At 41.0% G+C, this 23,207-nt stretch overlaps 1 protein-coding gene across 1 annotated transcript in view; it reads right to left on the bottom strand.

Moving 5' to 3' along the window:
• Positions 1-1,119: 1,119 nt before the first annotated feature.
• The window catches only part of LOC123774861 (uncharacterized), a 42,590-nt gene continuing 20,502 nt past the window's right edge, over positions 1,120-23,207 (bottom strand). The window contains exons 2-3 of the mRNA XM_069316534.1: positions 8,377-8,464; positions 1,120-3,458 (exon numbers count right to left, since the gene is read on the bottom strand). Coding sequence (XP_069172635.1) covers positions 2,990-3,458; positions 8,377-8,464 — 557 coding nt within the window. The 3' untranslated portion in view covers positions 1,120-2,989. The remainder of the gene's footprint in view (positions 3,459-8,376; positions 8,465-23,207) is intronic.

Here is a 23,207-nt window from a genome sequence, read left to right on the forward strand (position 1 = left end):
GGTAATAGACCAACCTTACATATTTTGTTCTCTCCTGAGTCCATGTATGACTCTCCGTCCTGTGAGATGGGGATGTTGGATCTATTTGTAACTGGTTTTTGATCTACACTATGTAGTCCTTCATACAGAATAGGGAAGCAGCACATTGCTGTGTATACCTAAGCTTGTTAAAAAAAAAAATACATTGTTTGAAGAGTCTTGTAGAAACTGGTAAGAGTAATTATAATACTCTTTCCATGATTCAATGCTTACCACTTGTGAAATTCATTAAATTGTTGTTTAGTCAGAGTTGACTTGTTTTTGGTAATGAGGCTGGTATTTTCACCCCTGATTCCATGTATGACTAACCATTCTATGAGATGAGAGCATTAGATGAACTTATAGCTAGCTTTTTATCATTACTGTGTAATCTTCTATATAGAATAGGGTAGCAGCACATTGCTGTGTATACTTAAGCTTTTTAATAAAAAAATCAATAATAAAGGTTTTTAATTATAGTTTGTATTATTACCAATATTATCATTGCTAAATCATGTTATCCCTAGATCATTAAGATTTCATGCTGATACGTAATAGTCATATATGTTATGAATCATTCATTAAATTTTGCAAAAATGTCTCAATTTTTCACTTCTTACAGCTGACAGTATTTTTTTTACTCACAGGTGCACTTATCTACTTAATAAAATTAGGTTCATTGTTACACAGAGCCAAATTGTGCAACAGAGGAAGAGGTCTTGGACACACATTTGTTCAATGCTGCATGTAGAGGAATCAGCCATGCGATGTACCTCATCACATAATGATAAATTTAAACCATCGTTGTTAGGCCATGACTAATTACAGGAAGAAGGATCTTCAGTCTGAAGTGTGCATACAGATAACAAACTAGTATTGTAGAACATTCAACTCAATAAGTGTTGAATAAAAATGCAGTAAAAATTATGTTAGGTAAGGGTTTGTCCCTAGTTAAAATGAAATAATAAATGAAAAAACTTTTGTAAATTAATGAAATATGAAGGCGAATAAAATGTAAGGTGCCTGACTGGGGTGTTTCGGGACACAAGATGATTTGACAAAACTTATTTTCTGTTTGCTAAAATTTTATTTAATATATTGTTATGCTAGGCTGAAGTAGCTTAGGTTTGGCTGTATTGGGCTTGGTTGGATTAGGTTAGGATGGGTTGGGCTTGGTTGGGTTGGGTAAGGTTAGGCTGGGATGCGTTGGGTTGGGCTAGGCTAGGTAGCTTGACATTGAGGTGCGTTCGTTCTCGACTCACAATCGAGAATTCCGGGTTCGAAACCTGAGCGGCCCCTGTTCCACTACAGATATTGGTGCCATTTTGCTGTTCCTTCCTTGTGACGATCGAAGGTTAAGGTTTACTGCTGTTTCAAATTATGGTTCCTGGTTCTTCTCTTCTTGGCTTCAGCCAGACTCAGTAATATCCAGTTTTCGTGAGAAAGTTCTGCCACCTTGCAGTTTTAAAATAAAGCAGACCTAGGTGCCTGGTTTCGGCTGATTGGATGTAGGCCTAAAGAGGTGGATATTTTATGGCAAGATGAGTCTTAGTGGGTGGAGCCAGGACACCACCTTGAAGCACAAAGGTGAATGTGATGTTGGGCGTGCTGGGGGTCTGAGATCTAACCAGGAGGCCAGGAACACCAGGCTGAGAAGCAGTATAACGGTAATTGTCTCTTTGAGTTCCCTGTACAATTTTATAATCATATACATGCTACTAAAGGAAAAGGATGTCATACTAGCCTTGGGATTAATTAATTTTGCATTTATTAAATAAAGTTTACTGTTAAATTTTCTCCTGTGTACTTTATATATTATTCCCTTAAATATTCTGTCTTAGATCTTGAATTGCTTTGGATTTCACCTGTGATCTGATGAGAATAGTTATGAGTAAATATTTCCATTTTGTAATTCATGAATTTAAGTTAAACGGAATTCCATTCACCCAATAAGTAGTAAAAGATCAAAGTTCCCTAGCACTCGGTATTAGTTGACTGGTCTCCACCGGAGTCAATTAGCCTAAATATTCAAAGTTCCAAGAGAAGTGGTGACGGCATTATTTGTTTATGAGTAACCTGACCTTCCATCTGGTCTCAAGAATTGTTAAGATATTTTTAACATCTTAGTCATTTCTCCCCACCTCCTCATGATAACTGGTTCGAGCACTTTCTACTGTGAGGGCGGACTCTTCCCAGTTCTTCGGGGGTTATATCAATGAAATTATTACAGCATTAAGGGTTACCGGTTATTAGCAACCATTATGGTGAGTGGTTGTGGCAAATGTTACAATGGTGACTTGTTGCCCTACGTTACAGACAGATATTTTCTTTATAAATATAATCAAGATTTAGATCTAGAGCCCGTTTATCAGAGATTTATACAAATCCTTACAGTTGTGGCAGGAGTGAACAGGTGTTATAGTCATTGAAAACCTTACAGTTTACCATCAGAGCGGTGAGACAAATTTTTCCTATACTTATATCACAAATTTTACATGAAAACAACTATTTGAAGAATTAGTGTAATTATATCATGTTGTTATAGAAATTTGTGCACCCGTAGCATTTTGCATCAACAGATTAAGAGGGTTGTCTTGACCAAAGTCGGTCTGAATACACAGCTTTTGTGACATAGATCTCATTGCTATAGGACTTATAATGCTTGTCAACAAGCTTTGTCACAGCTTACTACTTTATCACTTTGTCACAAATATTTCTCTACTTTGTCACAGTATTTCCTTATTAATTCCATATATCCATCAGAAAGTCTCCCTGATTTCTATGCTCACTACTAGCCAAACAAGATTTTAATTAATATTTTCTGGGGTAAATATCCATACCGTAGATAAGTGGCAAACAAGTTAGAGATAAAAATATAGTTTAGTTTTTCTATTATGCACACCACACCCATCCAGTGGGCAGCGGTGGCAAACTTACAGTCACCAGCAAGAAGTAAAACAGTAGGCAAACTTCATTGGGATTTTTTATGACGTTTGGCTGACACATCAGCCTCACCTATTCCTGACCCGAGTTCAGAATCAGCTAATGAAGAACTTAATGTCTCATCAGAAGTGACATCAGTGTTCAGATCAATTCCCTCGTGTATAGACATGTTGAAACGCCGGATGCCCACCGCCTGGACATCAGAAGACCTGGAGCGAGCCGTCAGGTTTGAGCTTCGGGCCTTGTAGTTGCAGGCCGTCATGGACCGGATCACTCGGTTACATGTTCGCGCCAGCTTGCTACGGTTCTCAGGCGTCAACACCACGATGAGGAAGATGCCTATCCCTCGCAGGCAGTTAAGGCTGGAGGGAATGTACCACAGGTAGTTATACCAATCATGTGAGGGCTCGTCGCTGTTGAATGCCACTAAGAAGGCAATCACCTCCATGAACCACATCGCTCCGGACCACATCACCATAATCACCCCTTCCGTCAACCTGTGGGAAGAACTTTGTGTAAAATAACCTATCGTTAATGTTCATAGCCAAGTTCAGGTGCACGTTGGGCCTGATCTAAGCAAAGTGATATAGCCGAGGCGTATATAGAACGTCTCGTGTTGTTGCTGAGACGTGTTGTTATATGTGGTGTAAGCCACATATAACAACAGTAAACAATATATTAAAAACAGGATCCAAATCTACCCATTGCAATTGATATGTCGCACCATTTTGTTCTTAAGCCATCATAAGGAATAGATGATACTGGTACAGATCAAGTAAATAACAAAATTAACCTTAATTATATATAAATATTATACAATATATATAAATTACAATTAGTTTTGAACATTATGAAGTAAAGAGTCTGCTATTAAATTAAAAAAATTCCCAACAGATTTCAATGGACTGAGTGCAACAATTATCAATAAGCCAGGCTATTGTGACATTCATATATGCTATAAAATTGGTGGAATTCATAAAATTCACAAAGTTTATCATTGTCTAGTCCCATCCATTACGTGTTTTAGGAATACTGGACACCGGGTGGTGTTGGAGGCTAAACGTGTTCTCTCGGCAATATGGTGGCGTTGAAGAGAGACTGTCTCCCGGCAATATGGTGGTGTTGAAGAGAGACTGTCTCCCGGCAATATGGTGGCGTTGAAGAGAGACTGTCTCCAGGCAATATGGTGGCGTTGAAGAGAGACTAGTGCATGACTGTTCATGAATATAATTGTATAATGATAAATGGATAAATAGATGTAAATATGCGAGCATGCGATGGAATACAGTTACAACACACAATAAAACATACAGGTAGTGAACTCTACCACTAAGTGGCAGTGGTAGTGGTAGGGGTCTCGTAGCCTGGTGGATAGCGCGCAGGACTCGTAATTCTGTGGCGCGGGTTCGATTCCCGCACGAGGCAGAAACAAATGGGCAAAGTTTCTTTCACCCTAAGTGCCCCTGTTACCTAGCAGTAAATAGGTACCTGGGAATTAGTCAGCTGTCACGGGCTGCTTCCTGGGGTGTGTGTGTGGTGTGGAAAAAAAAGTAGTTAGTAAGCAGTTGATTGACAGTAGAGAGGCGGGCCGAAAGAGCAGAGCTCAACCCCCGCAAAAACGCAACTAGTAAACACAGGTGGTGTGCCTAACAACTCCATGTGTGGGGAACCGACCTGTGAGATTTATATTTATTTAATTTATATGAATTTATATTGTAATTTATATTTACGTTAATTTATATGTTTCGATAGCAAATTGTATGATGGTTAAAGTGAACTGTCTTTCTTCGAATGTACACAAATCGATCTCCTTACACATTATTGGGAGTTTATGGATTTATATGTAGTTAATCGATTTTTTTTCTTTTTTTCTACCACAAACGTGGATTGATTAAGAGACATTCACTACAGTATTAGACTACAAATATTCACTAAAATGGGGAGGACTTATCTTATTGTAGGTAGGCCGGGTCCACCAGTTATGAACAAGGATGATCACACCAAATAATCCTCGTGTTTGAGGCTGGCATCAATACCATGTACTGGTGCACCAAATAACTGTTCTGCTTCCTCTTCATTGTTCCCGTCAAAGGGCACTTAAATAATAGCAGAAATCCTGTATATATGACAGCTATATCAGAGGAAATATTGTCAATCGAAATAAAGAGATGAGAATATTACTCTCTCTGGGTTGGTTGCTGTCTCGTGTGCTAACCGGCTCACACTATATCTACCTAACATAACTGGCCAGGAATGTAAAGTTAATAAACGGGTTTCGGCAATACACTTCCCTTATAGTAGACGCAGTTGGAGTTGATAACAGGATCACTATTAGTCCCATAACTTCGTTGTCCAAGGGAATTTATTGGAGCTCTTCTGCTCCAGCGACCGGTTGTTAAAATTAACAACGGCTGACCCTCCTCCACTGATGCCCTGGCTCTCTTGTCCAGATGTCAACAAGTGGTAGAAAGGTTACATTTACTCTATTTTGGTACTTTTATTTATGTTAATTCAAGTGAGATGTTTTTGTGATGTTAACAGTCCAAAAACTGCTGTATTAAGAATAATTCCAAACAGAATTAGCTGGTAAAATTAAAAGCAACATGTGGCACTAATATCCCATTTTCTATTGACGGAAATTTCCACTGTGCTACATTTTCTGTATGAGTAAACACTATTTCTAGGGTTAATTTGTTATTTAAACAACAACAGCAATATTATCTGCATATTGGATTTAATATTAGTAAATGGTGTCGAGTTTTCCAATATAATTTCCCGGGGCTGCTCGCGGGTCGAAGTCCTACTTAGAACAGACGAACACCGATAATTCACCTTCGAATTATTAGATTAATTTAATGTTAGTAGTTAGTAATCACACATTTGTGCGTCAGTTCGTAAAGGGCGTATTTTCTGTAGTTGTTTTAATAATTCTGTAATTTGCGTTTTCGAGTTGCAGGGGGTTGAAAGTCTTTAACATTTTCTTTCCCTGCTAACTCTTAGGAGGTTAAAATTTCAGCCTAATTACATTTTATTTAACCCAGAGTACTGAATGTGAACAAGTACTACAGCCAAGAATGATTCTGGGACTGCAGTAATATCAGTGACATTAGGTATATAACTAGAAGCTTGTTCAGGTAACTGGTCACTGATATATAAACACTGAGGCCCATGGAAAACATCTTGATTAAATAATAAATGAATCAAAATCAGTCGTCGGGTTGATATAGTCAGTCATGCTCCTTTATGCTTATTTGCTAGAGTTACTTAGCTGACAAATTGGGTTTAATTTAGTTTATTTGATTCAGAGGATTGAATAGTCAATCATTAAAGTCAAGCATGATTCTAAGACTGCAGTGGGTTCAGTGACATTGGTCGCAATGACTTGGAGCTTATTTAGGCTACTGTTCACTGATTTGCCACTGAGGCCTCGTGAACTCATCTTCAACTATGAATGATGATATCAAGATCAACCTCTGTTGTTATAGTCAGCTGTAATCTCCTTAGTATAATGCTACTGGAGTTGTATCATCAGCTGACAAATTTAGATTTATATTGATATTGTTTATCTACAGGCATTGGTCTCCTCAGACTTAATAGTGGGCCAGTGAGTAATTTGCCTCCTGCAGAATTTAGCATGATTATGCCCTGATATTTAGTTTGGCTACCGATGAATTTGTGGTAGTAGTCAGCACCGACAAGGATTCCGAAGTCAGCGAGGTGATCAGACTTAATTTTATCTGCCAATTTTATTCCTCTATTTCTCAGAAATTTGACAGTAGCTGACAGACCCCTGCACACGTAGGTCGGCTGGAATTGTGTCCACCAAAATGACTTGTACTTGACAGAAATAGCTGCCTAATCGTATTGATGGTTGTACCACTTGGTAGACTTGTGGTCCTGTATCTGAAATATTGAATGTCGTCTGGGTTACAAAATAGGTTATAAAATAACCTAGTGAATTACAGTCCTACCTCCTGTAGAGGTTAGTACTTAAAACTAATGTACATTATATATAATCATACACACAAATGATTTGAGTGATAATCCAGTGTCCCTGGAAGTACCTTTAGGTTAGCTCTTCAATTATTACCATATATTGGTATAGATACTACTTAATCACTCAAAGGTGCAGTGATTATAGGTAAACAATTATAAAAAATGTAATTATAGATTCACAACTCAACTCGAGCTGGTATAAGTTTTACCCAAAACAGGGTCTGATTAATGGTGCTTAATATATTGAACAACCTAGCACCATTGATTAATGGTGCTAGGTTGTTCAATATAGTACAACTAGACTATGGTAATAAATGGAACTAGGATAAACAATAATTAGTTCAACTAGTCATGGTAATATAGGACTACGTCATCAATAAAAACTAGTCAATTTAAATATCCTACCCTGTAGTGGGTTGACAATCAGTAAATATTATATTGAGGAGACTAGTGCAATATATATTTTAAATAATTCTCTATTCAAGAGAAAGAATACACACTATTTGCGTTGTTATTAGTCTCTTAATACTTCTAGATAGTACTAAAAGTTAAATATGTCTGTTATTAGTGATCTAGCGAAAATAACACCACAAATTTAGTGTATATAAACTTGCGAATGCGCAGCTGCTAATATGGGTGGTTTTAAATTTAGCGCTGTCACTCCGCAGAATAACACTCCACGAAATTAGTGGGTGACCTTGAAGCCGCTTGAGAGGCAGGGCGTCCTGAGGGGCTCATGAGTAGATAGTGGGTCACCGCGGCTGGTCTTTGACTGGCAATGTTTGTTCACTAATTTATTACACTAGTTTATTCAATTTAACGATAGTCTAGCTCTCTAGACTATCTAGGTTCGAATGACCAATTAATATGGGGATCCGACCTGTGAGATTTATATTTATTTAATTTATATGAATTAATTTTGTAATTTATATTAACATTAATTTACATATTTCGATAGCAAATTTTATGATGGTTAAAGTGGACTGTAGTGGTTCGAATTCCCAGAAATGGATCTCCTTACACATTATTGGGGGTTTATGGATTTATATTTAGTTAATCAAAATTATTGATCAGCAGACATTCACTACAGTATTAGACAACAAATATTCACTAAAATAGGGAGGGCCTTATCTTATTGTAGGTAGGCCGGGTCCACCAGTTATGAACAAGGATGATCACACCAAATAATCCTCGTGTTTGAGTCTGGCATCAATACCATGTACTGGTGTACCAAATAACTGTTCTGCTTCCACTTCATTGTTCCCGTCAAAGGGCACTTAAATAATAGCAGTAATCCTGTATATATGACAGCTATATCATGGGAAATATTGCCAATTTAAATAAAAAGATGAGAATATTACTCACTCTGTGCCTCTGTGTGGTAGTGTGCCTAACAACACCATCTCTGGTTATACTCACAGGTTTTGGGTCCGGTGGGAGCGAAGTCCCGAGTGCCGAGAAGTGACAACGGTGTGGCCGTCCTCCGCGGTCATGCTCTCCACGCTACCTACCAGTAGTGATAGTGGGTGCATTACCATCGTATGGTTAATAATAATAATAATAATAATAATAATAATAATGAGAACATCAGTCGGATCCATTCGGAGCATCCAAACTTGCACTGGGTACTCCGTAGCATATGCCTTAAACCACTCAATCACAATTTGATAACAAATAATGTAACTTGAAATTACACTGAATCTTCTAGGGTTCTTGAGGCATCTAGTTGATACCGTGGAACAGTGGTTTAAGGCGTGAGCTTGAGAGTATCCAGCGTGCAGGTTCGAATCCTCTTCATGGCTTCTACTGATTTTCTTATTGATACGTCATGTTAAATTTATGTCTTTGTACAACAATAATAATAACAATAATGATAATAATAATAATGAGAAAATGCATAGGAGCCTTGATGAGGGTTTGAGCCGTGATGATGAAAATGCATAGGAGGTCCGTGATGAGGGTTCGAACCTATGCGGTGGGTTTTCCCATGCACACACTCTAGACGACTAGATCACGACATGGCATTAGGATTACAACCTGGAGCTCTACTGAACACACTAAAGTTTCCGTGTGCATGGAAGGAAGAACACAATGGAAGGTGGAACATTCCTTAAACCTGATACACATGAACAGAGTGCATCAGGTTCATGATGTCTAGAGGCAAGGACTCATCTCCATTCTCAACCACGAAGATGATTCAGGATAAGTCACTGCATGGACTAGAGGCAAAATACAATGCCTTCAGACAGAAAGAGTCTCTTTTTCACAGTGCTCCCATTCCCATACCATTTTACTGATGATTCCCTACACTCGATTTGTGCTGTGGAAAGTGCAGCTGTCATAGAGAGAGACCGCTCCTATTCTATGTGAAGAATTTAAATGATAAACTAGAATTCCACTCTTCAACCAGAAATATTTCCATAATCTTTGGACTCAAACGAGTAATGTATCCAGAGTTAACACATTAATTGCATGTGACCTTCATCACTGATTGCACTCAACTACTCAAAACATAACTGTTACATGCAAGGCAGAGATATAGTCATCAAACGAGGGAATCGGAGCCCTTACAATATTGTTTTGCAAATGGAATGCAATGCATGTCTACGCTGTATACAAACACAATTTCATTAGAACTCCATAAGTACATTCCACAGAATGAAGTAATCGTACTAAATCTGTCGAAAACACTTTGAAATTTCCCATAGATCTTCATTCACAGGTATTTCTCTTTCACCTGTGTCCATCGTACTCCCAGCCTTATTGCGTCATGTTGCACCATGTTGCAAACACCATTGTTACATTTGTAATGGTTCAAGCTCGTTACTTGCAATGTTGCATTCAACATTCCATTCGCTGACGGGCTTCACGGTCTATGTCACCAAACACCCTGTGAGATGTTGGGTTTTTGGCCACTTCTCAGCTAGCTTACATTTGTTAGGTGAAAGGTAGAAAAAGCCTTCTGCCTAAGAAAATGGCGGAGATGTGCACAGGGTTTGCATATAAGTCTATCTTTCATGTCAATGGAGATAGACTAGTGAAATCACGTCTCTTTCGAAAGGGGATGTCTTCAGCATTCCAAAGATGTAACTCTCGTTTTCGTAAGTATCCTGTGTGAATAGTTACAGGTTTTCTCTGAATTCTGTAACTCTTGGCCTTGGCAACAAAGAGTGAGAGAGAAGAGGATGAATGGACAAACATCAGGTACCACGGCTCCCCAATGCCGGTGACGTGACGTCATCAACGTCTTTTGCCGGCTTAGTGTTTATTGAAAGCGGCACGAGGCCTCCGCCGAGGCTCGAGCCTGATTGGCCGATGGCCTGGCACCAAAGGGAGCCGCTACTTGAATTCTCGCGCCAAAACCTTTGCTGGTCCAAGATTCCCGCGCTAAAGGCGGGCATTCTGTATCGAAGAGAGACGCTGTAGAGAAGTAGGGAGATCAGGGCTCTGGCCAAAGCCTTGATTCCTCCCTCTCCTTTCAACCTCCAGCCAGCTACTTAACCCTACGCTGTTCCACGTTGCACTCGCAGAATCCTGTAGCGCCAGAACTCGTTAGTTGTGAAAATTCAAGGAGATAGTGAAGTGATATCGTAAACCGTCACATGTGCTGCCAACAGGTGCAACAGGACTGTCCAGTCATCCAGTGAAAGCGGCTACACCTAGAGCAACCCGTCCTTCTATTGCTCTGTCACAGAGAGATATAAGAATCAGGAAACGATTCTAAGTGTTTGAGTGAAGATCCGTGTGAATATCTTCAATATTGTGAGAGTATGTACTCTGTTAATTTTCCTCTTCCACACCATTGTCCTCCCGGGGTGCCTCACATCTGGTGGTTCAATACATTCGTCTATTCCAGCGTGCATACCGTCAGCCTTCAGCAATACATCACGCTTGCGTTTAAAAACCCGGTGTATAACTGTGAGGGCGTTACTAGTTTATTAGTGGAAACGTGTCAGGCGACTCTCGCCTCTGTGTCTTGAGCGCGCGGGAAACACCTTCCCGCCGCCCCTCACACCTCCAGGCCGTGGGCCTGCTGCCTCACCTCGCTACCTCTGAGCGTCGATATCCCCAACCCGACCTCCACCACACTCCGTTGTCCCTGGCTCGTGCTTCAATCAACAGCTGGGGCTAGTGTGCGTGTGATAGACGTTGGTAAGTGTGTCTTACCGATATAAATTAACGTGAGTACTCAAACATTATTTCTCTGTATCTTCCTAATGTGCAAATTCCTTGTGTTGATTTCATTCAGCCGTCCGGTGTTCGTTCTCACTAGTTACCCTACGGGACCGAGTTCGATTCCCCGAGGAAGCACGATAGGTGAAGACCTGCTACAGCATTTCTGTGTGAATACTGCAGCAAGATCTTAGTGTGATTGTCACCTTACACATTCAGTTTTACACATTTAGTTGTCTTTGTGACGTGTGTATTTAACTGTGTTTAGTGTGGTTTAGTGTTTACCATGACTGTGTGATTAACCCATGTCCTTGCCGTTCTATCTTTATTTCCAGGGGACATGCTTCAAGTCCAAGTAAGAGTTATTTACTTTGTGTACTATAATTTTTATTTTTGGTGACACGTGAGTGTGTCAGTGTTGTGTGTGGTGTTTATATTTTGTTGTTGGTCTCAGTGACCCGTGTTGGTGTGTACAATTATCTTTGATATATTGTTGTTGGTCTCAGTGACCCGTATTGGTGTGTTCAGTGTAACTTTGTGTTCATTAACTTGCGGAGTAAAGTAGACTCAGTGTTATGTGTACTACATCATATCTGGAAGCAAATTTACAAATGCAATTCAGCTTCAAATAGACAATGTAAACATTAGCAATAAAAATGATGGAAAGTTTCTTGGCCTATTCCTAGACAAGAGACTCAACTTCAGTACCCACATACAACACATAACTAAGAAAGTCTCTAAAACAGTTGGTATACTCTCCAAAATCAGATATTATGTACCTAACTCTGCTCTCATCTCTCTATATTATGCACTAATCTATCACTATCTCAACTATGGTATCTGTGCATGGGGTTCAACCACTGCAAACCACCTTAAGTCCATCATCACCCAGCAAAATCTGCTATCAGAATAATATCAAATTCTGCTTTAAGACAACACTCAGCCCCCTTGTTTAACTCCCTAAACATGCTAAACATAATCTCACTCCATAAATTCTCTTGTGTCAACTACATTAACAAAACCCTGTTCTTAAATGCAAATCCTGCTCTGAAACTCTTCCTGGACAGATGTAATAGGACCCATTATCACCACACCAGAAATAAATATCTCTTTGATATCCCCAGAGTTAAACTTAATCTGTGTAAACACTCTATGCAAATAAAGGGACCCAGGTTATGGAACTCACTCCCTATTGAATTGAAAAGCTGTCCAACTTTTACATCATTCAAAACCAATACTAAAAAGTACCTAATTTCATCTTCATAGTTTTTCAATTTTTGCCTTAAAATTGCACTGTATCTATTGCTACCCAATCTCCCAACCTTTATGTTCCCAATTTGAACATCTTTACCATTGTGATCATTGCTGTCTTATATGTGCTGTCAATCTCCTGTATGGTGTCTATAAATCTTGTTTAAATTACTAATCAAGCTGTCAATGTAATCAATCAGAGCTTTAATATAACAATGTGCTTTAATATACTTACTAAGCTCTCTCATCTCATTTTTCTCTTGCAATGTATCTTTATCATTTATCAATTCTGATAGAAATTACCTACTTAAAATTATCTGTTAGATTAAGGACCTGCCCGAAACGCTACGCGTACTAGTGGCTTTACAAGAGTGTAAATACTGTACTACCCAATGTATTCTCACAAACCCAATGTACCTTCTTGTATATATGTAAATAAATAAATAAATAAATGTGTAACTTTGTGTTCATTAACTTACAGAGTAAAGTAGACTCAGTGTTATGTGTAATTTTGTGTTCATTAACTTGAGACGTCAGAGTGACTTTGTGATCATTATTCTTGCAGTGTCATTGTAACATCATGTTCAATTATCTTCGTGATATCAGTGTGTTAATTTCAATTGATTTGATACGCGGTGATTAGTAATCGTATTGACTGATCGATGTTTGAAATTGAAATTGAATTAAGTTTATTGATGTAAAATACACACAAAGGGATATTGTTCTTGTCATGTACTGTTAGTATTAACTTTTATGAATAAACTGACTGTTAAGTACACGTGCGTTTACGTTCACCCTTCAGACCCTTGCACCTAATAATAAATTTGCCAATATTCTCAATACTATCGTGAGCCTTTTTATGTTGCATGTATTACTTGAGCTCCAACTACTTTCATGGCCGTACACATCATATATAAATTCTATATCGATGTGAATTGTGTTCGAGCTACTCTGATGACCTCTTTCTGAGGCCCCAAGAAGCTCCACGACCTAGTGGATAAGGAATGCCAATTATTTGGACTCCTGCAGCTGCTCTATGCGCCCCTGGTCAGTCATTAAAGTATAATCTGCCCTCAGCATTAGTTTGATGATATTTCAGTCCTTTCCTGACTGAGGTTTCTCGTAACCTTTTGTTGCCAAGAGTCATGGCGGAGACTGTGCCAGAGGAGTGCCCAGAAGGCCACGGCACGAGTGGGACACCTGAGAGTATGAACCTGACTAACATCCTTGGAGATGCGTCAGGAGACCGCCAAGCCATTGAGTACCCTGTCTCGGTAGTGATGAGGGCAGAGGTGGCTGACGAGGAAGACACTGGAGAATATGAGACAGTGTCGATTCAACCGGTGGAAGATATCGATGTAAATATAGCGTGGTTATTTGAGGAAGGTCCGACTCAGGAAGATGAAGTCTCGGTGAGGTCAAAAGTGAAGATGACCCTGCCGAAGAAGACTCATGTGAAGAGAGGGGACCGGAGTAGAGCCCAGACCGCTGAAATTAAGAGTCGGAAGGCGAAGGCAACTGTGCTGAGTAAGAATGAGGAAGGATGTGGACATACTGAGGACGGGAGTAGTGCGTCAAGTGGTCCACGAGCACAGAGGCATATGGATAGTGGAGTTAAGTTGTTTGAGATGTCAGGAGTTGACATGGTTCACAGAAAATGTGGAGGAGAGATAGTGAAGAAGAGTAATAGCCGAGAAAATGAAAGGAGAAGAGACAGTATGTGTGGAGAGATGCTTACGAGCTCTCTAGGAGAGGTAAAGCTCCTTAGGATCTCATCCTTCATCCCAGCTGCTTTAGATGCTTTCAACCTGATGCCACATTTTTCTGCTTTAATTGATCCCTGGTGCAACCTTCCAGGTCCTCAGGCTTGCCTGACTCCACAAACGCTTGCACCTTATCCATCTTGTCCTGTGAGTCTTCCCAAGAGAGAGAATATACACCTGCGGTCACACAGTTTATCTATTTCAACCAAGGGTGTACAAATCCACTCTTGGACAGGGTGTGGGTGTGTCAGTTCACTCTCCCGGACACAGGCCCCCAATTTATTATAGGTTGTGGGTTGGTGGTGTTGTCGTGTTGATCCTTCTTTCTGGACAACCCAACCCACGACTCGGTAGAGTGTTTATACTTCACTAGGAGATCACACTAGGCGCTTCTGGCTCTTGGAGAGGGGCTCAACGTCTTACGTTTAGGAGATGCGGCACCAACAATTAGCCTCGTTGTCACGTGCACACACCCACTCGAGTCGCCGTGACTCCCCACTCTCTCCTTATGTGATATCATCTCCCCAATCCCCTTTGACTTACTAGTTTTCCATCCTACCCTGTCCACAGCAGTAGTTGTTGGTTCTTTCTCTCTCTCTCTCTCTTTCTTTACTATTTCCTCGGAAGCCTCACTAGGACAAGGGCAAACACCAGCAAATTTGAATACATTTACTGGACAAAGGACATACACACATATAATAATAATGAATCCTACACTCTACACTATTTCAGTCAGGTTGCACTCCAACACCATCAGAACTCTATCATCAGCTTATCAAGTGATATCCTATCTTCTGATTCACCACCTGATGCTATAAACCTCCTCAAGTAGATCAAGTCTTATAATATAATGTTGCACTATCAGCAAGAGAATATATATATATATATCTATAAACATGTACAAGGAAAATCAGCATATGAATGCAATAACTTATATCAGTATAAATGTTCCTTGATACACAACAATGGTCAATCGATCACCCTATCAGTCCTAGAACACATACAACTGTAGGTAATCCAGCATACGACTGTAACGCTATACTTCAGTACAAACACCTTGGTACAAAAATGGCAAACTATCACTCGCCTTTCACTGCATCTTACACGCTAAAGCCAAACACTCTATCAACTCCCTACAAGAGATCATTTAGAACTTCCCTTCCACATCTGGAAGTTCACTACCCTGATATCTTCAGGTTATTCCGGGTTTCTACCAGGGTCCTCTGCAGCTCCTCCAGGCTACTACCATGAAGTTTCCTTGAACAACTATGGTGCTTCACTACTTCTATTAGGGTCCTCCACAGCTCTCCTGGCTGCTACACCATGAAGTTTCCTCGAGCAACTATGGTGCTTCACCACCTCTACAGAAGCACGTGACACTCCTCTTCACTGCTTCTCCTCACAGCTCGAGATCCTCTCCTCCACTACCTTGGAGTCTCATCAACTACTCCCTCTGTGCTGGCTTCGAAGTTCTCAGCCACTTCTTCCCAAAGACAAACCTGCAACCCATTGACACTCCAATAAAACTGTTTCCCCTTAAACACATAAACAAAAATAACCACACAATATGTTTGCCTTCAACATCTATCTGCTCTCTACATACTGTGAGAGTGGACTCCCCCGTTTTGGGCTGGTCCATGCTCCGCCTTGCCCGGCGGTACTCACTCACTCTGGGAGGGTCCTCAGCCACCAGGAGCTGGGCCTCTCAGTCACCTGCCAGCGCTCAGAGGAGATGGATGTCGCTCCGTGTTCCTCCCTCTCCACTCTCTTATTTTAGGTCTTCTGCCTTATCAAAACATGTCTAACTTATTAATAAACATTGCTACTGTCGCTGGGCACATGACCAACTACAAGCAATTACTATAAACTGGCTTATATCGGGCTTACCACGGATTGTCTAGTCTAGTCAAGGGCGCTATCCCTCTGACGGCGTCTGGTCAGGGCGCTCCACACAGCCCACGAAAATGTCTCTGGGCAGCTTAATAAACTCTCCTCGCCGTCCAGGACTTGAAACCACAACGTCCTCAGCTCAATTCCACAGCTGGTATGTCTACACACTTCTCTTCTCTTGGAGATATATCACTAGGGGTTCCTTTCTGACGGGAGCTCAAACGGAGCGCGGCTTTCCCCCTGCGATGTCTGGCCTCAAGTGAGGTCAAAGCCCTCTAGAAGCGAGCCTCACGCCTCCAGTAAATTATCCACATCTCCTAACCAGTCATTTATCTGTTTTCTTATTCACTGCTCATAATCTTAAACTGTTTATTGAATCCAACAAACTATTTTACATCTGTGTTATCGCCTCTATATTTCCTATACCTTCTAGTTAGGTCGAGCTTGTTGAATAACTCTCAAGAAAGAGACTCGTTTCTCCTGTAGGCTGAGATCATAACACCTATTCACCACAAAAAAGGGATAATCTCACACACCCTACTTTTAGTGAAAACAAACTGCAAGTTTACTTCATGTAGAACATGAACACACTACAAGTTTACATGTTGTAGAACATGAACACACTACAAGTTTACATGCTGCAGAACATGAACACACTACAAGTTTACATGTTGTAGAACATGAACACACTACAAGTTTACTTGATGTAGAACATGAACACACCACAAGTTTACATGTTGTAGAACATGAACACACTACAAGTTTACATGTTGTAGAGCATGAACACACTACAAGTTTACATGCTGCAGAACATGAACACACTACAAGTTTACATGTTGTAGACCATGAACACACTACAAGTTTACTTGATGTATAACATGAACACACTACAAGTTTACATGTTGTAGAACATGAACACACTACAAGTTTACATGTTGTAGAGCATGAACACACTACAAGTTTACTTGATGTAGAACATGAACACACAAGTTAACATGTTGTATAACATGAACACAATACAAGTTTACATGATGTAGAACATGAACACACTACAAGTTTACATGTAGAACATGAGCACACTACAAGTTTACATGCTGTAGAGCATGTACACACTAAAAGTTTACTTGATGTAGAACATGAACACACTACAAGTTTACATGTTGTAGAACATGCACACCCTAAAAGTTTACTTGATGTAGAACATGAACACACTGCAAGTTTGCATGTTGTAGAACATGAACACACTACAAGTTGTTGTAGTATGTAAGGTGGAGTGAGCGATGGAGACTCTACTATGTTGGACGAAGCCGCCCCCCCCCCCCCCAAATGTAATGTATACAATGGAGCTAATGTATACAATATAATGTATATTCTACCAGCTCTCTGCCAGAAACAGACGAGACTTGTCATACTCCCTTACACTAATAAAAATAGAACACTAACTGTAGCCTGGAGAGGGAGGCAGCTACCTTTGCTGTAGCCTACTTCAAAGAAACACCAAATTAGGGTGTGGGAGAATCTCGCTGACCACCAGTCGCCGGTACTCACACTGCATGCCAGCTTACATGATACTTGTTCTTGGTTTTCTGCAATACTTCATAAAGCCTCCACTCTCCGTATCTCTCCCTCAATGTTACAATCCAGCTAGTTAGTGTACAGGCCCACACTTCTAAAACCATAATAATTTATATGCTTTTGTATAAATTTACTTGGAAAAGTATATTTTGGTAGCAGTCTTTCCTGTAGACATATATTATTAAATATGACCGAAAAAGTAAGATTAATAATTCTAACACGAATTTTCTCAATCTTTCGTACATTTCTTTTCACTGTTGGAGGTAATTCAAAAATCAATTCTCCAAAATTCATTTTTATTTCTAGTCTGACGTGACACGAGCGCGTTTCGTAAAACTTATTACATTTTCAAACACTTTAGTTTACAAATACACAACTGAATAGAACTTACATGTCTCCGATTTTGTTTATATCTACATTTGAGTGAGGTGGATGGGGTGAGGTGGCATTAATAGGGTATTAATTTCATCAACACAAGACAGAACAAGAGGTGGCATTAATAGGGTATTAATTTCATCAACACAAGACAGAACACGAAACAATGGGTATTGAAATGGAAGTGATTGTAGAAAGCCTATTGGTCCATATTTCTTGATGCTTCTATATTGGAGCGGAGTCTTGAGGTGGGTAGAATATAGTTGTGCATTAATTGGCTGTTGATTGCTGGTGTTGACTTCTTAATGTGTAGTGCCTCGCAAACGTCAAGCCGCCTGCTATCGCTGTATCTATCGATGATTTCTGTGTTGTTTACTAGGATTTCTCTGGCGATGGTTTGGTTGTGGGAAGAGATTATATGTTCCTTAATGGAGCCCTGTTGTTTATGCATCGTTAAACGCCTAGAAAGAGATGTTGTTGTCTTGCCTATATATTGGGTTTTTTGGAGCTTACAGTCCCCAAGTGGGCATTTGAAGGCATAGACGACGTTGGTCTCTTTTAAAGCGTTCTGCTTTGTGTCTGGAGAGTTTCTCATGAGTAGGCTGGCCGTTTTTCTGGTTTTATAGTAAATCGTCAGTTGTATCCTCTGATTTTTGTCTGTAGGGATAACGTTTCTATTAACAATATCTTTCAGGACCCTTTCCTCCGTTTTATGAGCTGTGGAAAAGAAGTTCCTGTAAAATAGTCTAATAGGGGGTATAGGTGTTGTGTTAGTTGTCTCTTCAGAGGTTGCATGGCGTTTCACTTTCCTTCTTATGATGTCTTCGACGAAACCATTGGAGAAGCCGTTGTTGACTAGGACCTGCCTTACCCTACAGAGTTCTTCATCGACTTGCTTCCATTCTGAGCTGTGGCTTAGAGCACGGTCGACATATGCGTTAACGACACTCCTCTTGTACCTTTCTGGGCAGTCGCTGTTGGCATTTAGGCACATTCATATGTTCGTTTCCTTAGTGTAGACTGCAGTGTGGAAACCTCCGCTCTTTTCCATGACTGTTACATCTAGAAAGGGCAGCTTCCCATCCTTTTCCATCTCGTAAGTGAAACGCAGCACGGAACTCTGCTCAAATGCCTCCTTCAGCTCCTGCAGATGTCTGACATCAGGTACCTGTGTAAAAATGTCGTCAACATACCTGCAGTATATGGCCGGTTTCAAGTTCATGTCGACTAAGACTTTTTGCTCGATGGTACCCATGTAGAAGTTTGCAAACAGGACACCTAGGGGAGAACCCATGGCGACCCCATCTACTTGCTTATACATGTGCCCATCCGGGCTCAAAAAGGGTGCCTCTTTAGTACAAGCTTGGAGTAGTTTCCTTAGAATATTTTCGGGTATGTCAAGAGGAGTACAGGCTGGATCACGATAAACTATGTCGGCTATCATCCCGATTGTCTCGTCCACAGGTACGTTGGTAAACAGCGATTCTACGTCCAACGAGGCTCTTATCCCTGTGGCCAGTGTGCCCCGCAGTAAGTCAACAAATTCCTTTGGAGACTTCAGGCTGAAGGCGCAAGGAACATAAGGAGTCAGCAGGCCGTTGAGTCGCTTCGCCAGTCTGTACGTGGGTGTGGGTATCTGGCTAATGATTGGCCGAAGTGGGTTTCCAGGCTTGTGTGTCTTGACATTTCCATACGCATATCCAGGTTTATATTCCCCAATGATCTTTGGCAGGTGAAGTCCGGATTTCTTGGTGTTCACAGTTTCGATCAGTTTGTTGACCTTTGCTTTCAATTCGGCTGTAGTGTCCTTCGTTACCCTTTGGAACTTAGTTTGGTCAGAGAGTATGAGGTTCATTTTCGCCAGATATTCGTCTTTTTTAAGAATGACATATATTGGCGACTTGTCACCTCTCCTGACAACTATCTCCTTGTTCTCACGAAGGCTTTTAGCTGCCGATTTGAGCTCGGGGGACAGTATGGTGCTATGGACATCTGGACATCTATTTAGCAGATGACATATGGACATATGGACATCTATTTAGCAGATGAAGAAGAAACCGACTACATCAAATGTGCGAAGTCAGCTGACACCTAACGCCTCATCCATCGGCTTACACCAGAACCACCTTCCAGTAAGAAGTCTTGGTATAGTTATGATAAAGTAGGTACAGATCAAGCAAGCTCTCAATTGTATTGTAAGTATTGCAAACTCTATGGACATACCATTGATAGATGTGGGAAAGCTCAATACAAAAGCAATGAAACAACTAAACCCAAACCGACTCCTCCTAAGTCCGGTAAGCCTGTGATGAATGTTGGTGTTCCTATTAATTATCTTTCTCTCTTCAGCAAACACCTGTATCCAGGAACTGTCTCTACCAACGGTACAGATTCGGAGGGACGTTTCAAATTGAAGATCTTGAGGGACACAGCGGCTCTTCAGTCCATAATATTGAAATCAGCTGTGCCTAACATCACCTACACCGGGGAAACCGTCCTTATCACTGACCTCACTGCTACCATTCCGTATCAACTCGCCAGAGTCCACCTGGATTGTCCTTTTGTGACCGGTGAAGTCCAAGTCGCCATCAAGAAGCCTTTTCCCATGTCTGGAGTGCAACTTCTCCTGGGCAACGACTTGGCAGAAGATTTGCAACCGTCCATCCTGATCATCATGGACAAACCCCAGGTGTGTAACTCTGTAGTGGACAATCCCATCTTTGAGTATGTTTCAGCAGAGGTCCAAGAAAGTGATGAAGTTTCTCCTCCGGTTTTGGTGACCACCTATGCACAAGCTGCACGCCCGCAACCAGCTGACTACTGCTACCGCTGTCCCTCAACACCCTCAGAATCTACCACTGAATTTTACCAGTTTGGAGTTCCGTAAGTTACAGAGGGAGGTTCAATCATTAACACCATTATTCTTCCAGGCTGAGACTAAACCTGACAGTATTCCTGGGTTCTTCTTAGAGAATCAGTTGCTTTACCGCAGGTACAGACCCAGTAAGCTGAAGGAGGACGACGATTGGGCAAATGTCGAACAACTAGTGGTTCCCACCAGATTACAGCCCGATATTCTATACCTGGCCCATTCAGGCTTGTTTGCATTTGTGTTCCTCACGTGTGCCCCAAAGAATGAGGTGATTTGATAAAATGCTATGCCCAAGATTACCATCCGAGTGCCGGCGGGGAAGTGGTTCATATAGCCTCGGCTATCACTTCCTTATGTCCGGTCGTGATGGTCAAGCGGATTAAGGCGTCCCTGTACATACCAGTTGTGGGAGTATGGGTTCGAGTCACTTCTGGGGTGTGAGTTTTCAGTTGTATATAGTCCTGGGGACCATTCAGGCTTGTTTGCATTTGTGTTCCTCACGTGTGCCCCAAAGAATGAGGTGATTTGATAAAATGCTATGCCCAAGATTACCATCCGAGTGCCGGCGGGGAAGTGGTTCATATAGCCTCGGCTATCACTTCCTTATGTCCGGTCATGATGGTCAAGCGGATTAAGGCGTCCCTGTACATACCAGTTGTGGGAGTATGGGTTCGAGTCACTTCTGGGGTGTGAGTTTTCAGTTATATATATATATATATATATATATATATATATATATATATATATATATATATATATATATATATATGTATATATATATATATATATATATATATATATATATAAACAAGCAAGCCCTGAGGGAAAAACACCCACCCAGAGCTCCTCGTGACGACAGTGTTCCCCTGGTCGGTGTCACCAGAGCAGAACCCCTGTGTGTGCTCGAATCCATGGTGCACAAAGCAGCTTTATCCTTCCCACCAGGATCAGCAGGTGGGTTCACAGGACTACGACCCAACCACATCAAACAAATGCTCAACCCTGCACTGGGAGACATTGCACAGGGCCTCCTGGTGGAACTAACTAGATTCGCCAACACATGTCTAGCTGGCAACATACCAGAAACCATACGGCCTCTCTTTTTTGGCGCTACCCTCTGTGCCCTGAGGAAAAAAGATGGAGGAATCAGACCGATAGCTGTGGGCAATTCACTCCGGCGTCTCGTCGCTAAGGCTGCTGCTAGAGCAGTTAGTCAGGCAGCAGCCGACATGCTGAAGCCAAAACAGCTTGGGTTTGGCATTCCCCAAGGGTGTGAGGCAGCGGCTCATTCAGCTAGAGCCTACATTGCCAACATTACGAATGAAAAAGCCCTGATAAAGCTGGACTTCAAAAATGCTTTCAATCTGGTTAGAAGGGATGCAGTACTCAGTGCAGTTCATCGCCTTTTTCCTTCCCTCTACCCGTTTGTAAACTCATGCTACAGCAAGAATCTAACTCTGCTTTTTGGGGAACATGAAATTGAATCACAAGAAGGTGTCCAACAGGGTGACCCCTGTTGGATATTTCCAACATCGAATACAGCATTGTTGAATTCTCATTACTTATTACTAACCATACTTAATATTGTAGTAAGTAAAATTTACAACTCGTAGAATTCTCATGTACTAATGATTCATCTGTGCATTAGGCTAGAATTCTCACGTCACCTGACGCCAGTATTGCGTCAGATTTCTTTACAGTAAAACACATTATATTCAATTTGTGTGAGAATTAAATACGATTCTCCATAATTAAAGCATTCTGTATGACAACTGATTGCAGACGAATTGTTCTCTAACTAAAAGCCGAATAGAGCGTTAGAATCATAGCGTCTACCTCGCGTTAGAGTTAACGTCATCAATGAATGCCATGGGGAGACATTAATTCCTCTCCCTTATATATTTACTATTCTTAAATAGTTAAATAATAAGATTTCGTTCCTCTAAATAATAAACCCGTCCAGTCTTTAGAGTTTCAAGCGCGAATGCGAGAAATATTAATGTTCAAGACAATAATTTGTGTTATGAACGTCGACTCGGCGTGGGTTGGAGGGACGCCATCCCCCGCAGTCGGTACGCGGACACGTGCAGAGCCGAAAGGAGGCAAGCTGTGCTTACCGTACTCATGAACGACGCCATTGCCCAGCAAATCGGGCAGGTGTTATTCATCCGCAGATGAAAGCCGCCACTGTGAGGCGTGAACGACCTTGCAGATAATATCTTCAACTAACGCTGGTGTTAAATGAGGGACCCTAGACTTGGTTCCTGACGACACGTGATCAGCCAGCTTGAAACGCATCAATCCAGGATAGGTTCACCAGAGCCTGGGATGCGAAATTACGGCAATCTTAA

This window comes from Procambarus clarkii, chromosome 84 (assembly GCF_040958095.1).
Source record: "Procambarus clarkii isolate CNS0578487 chromosome 84, FALCON_Pclarkii_2.0, whole genome shotgun sequence".
In the NCBI taxonomy this organism is placed as follows: Eukaryota; Metazoa; Arthropoda; class Malacostraca; order Decapoda; family Cambaridae; genus Procambarus; species Procambarus clarkii.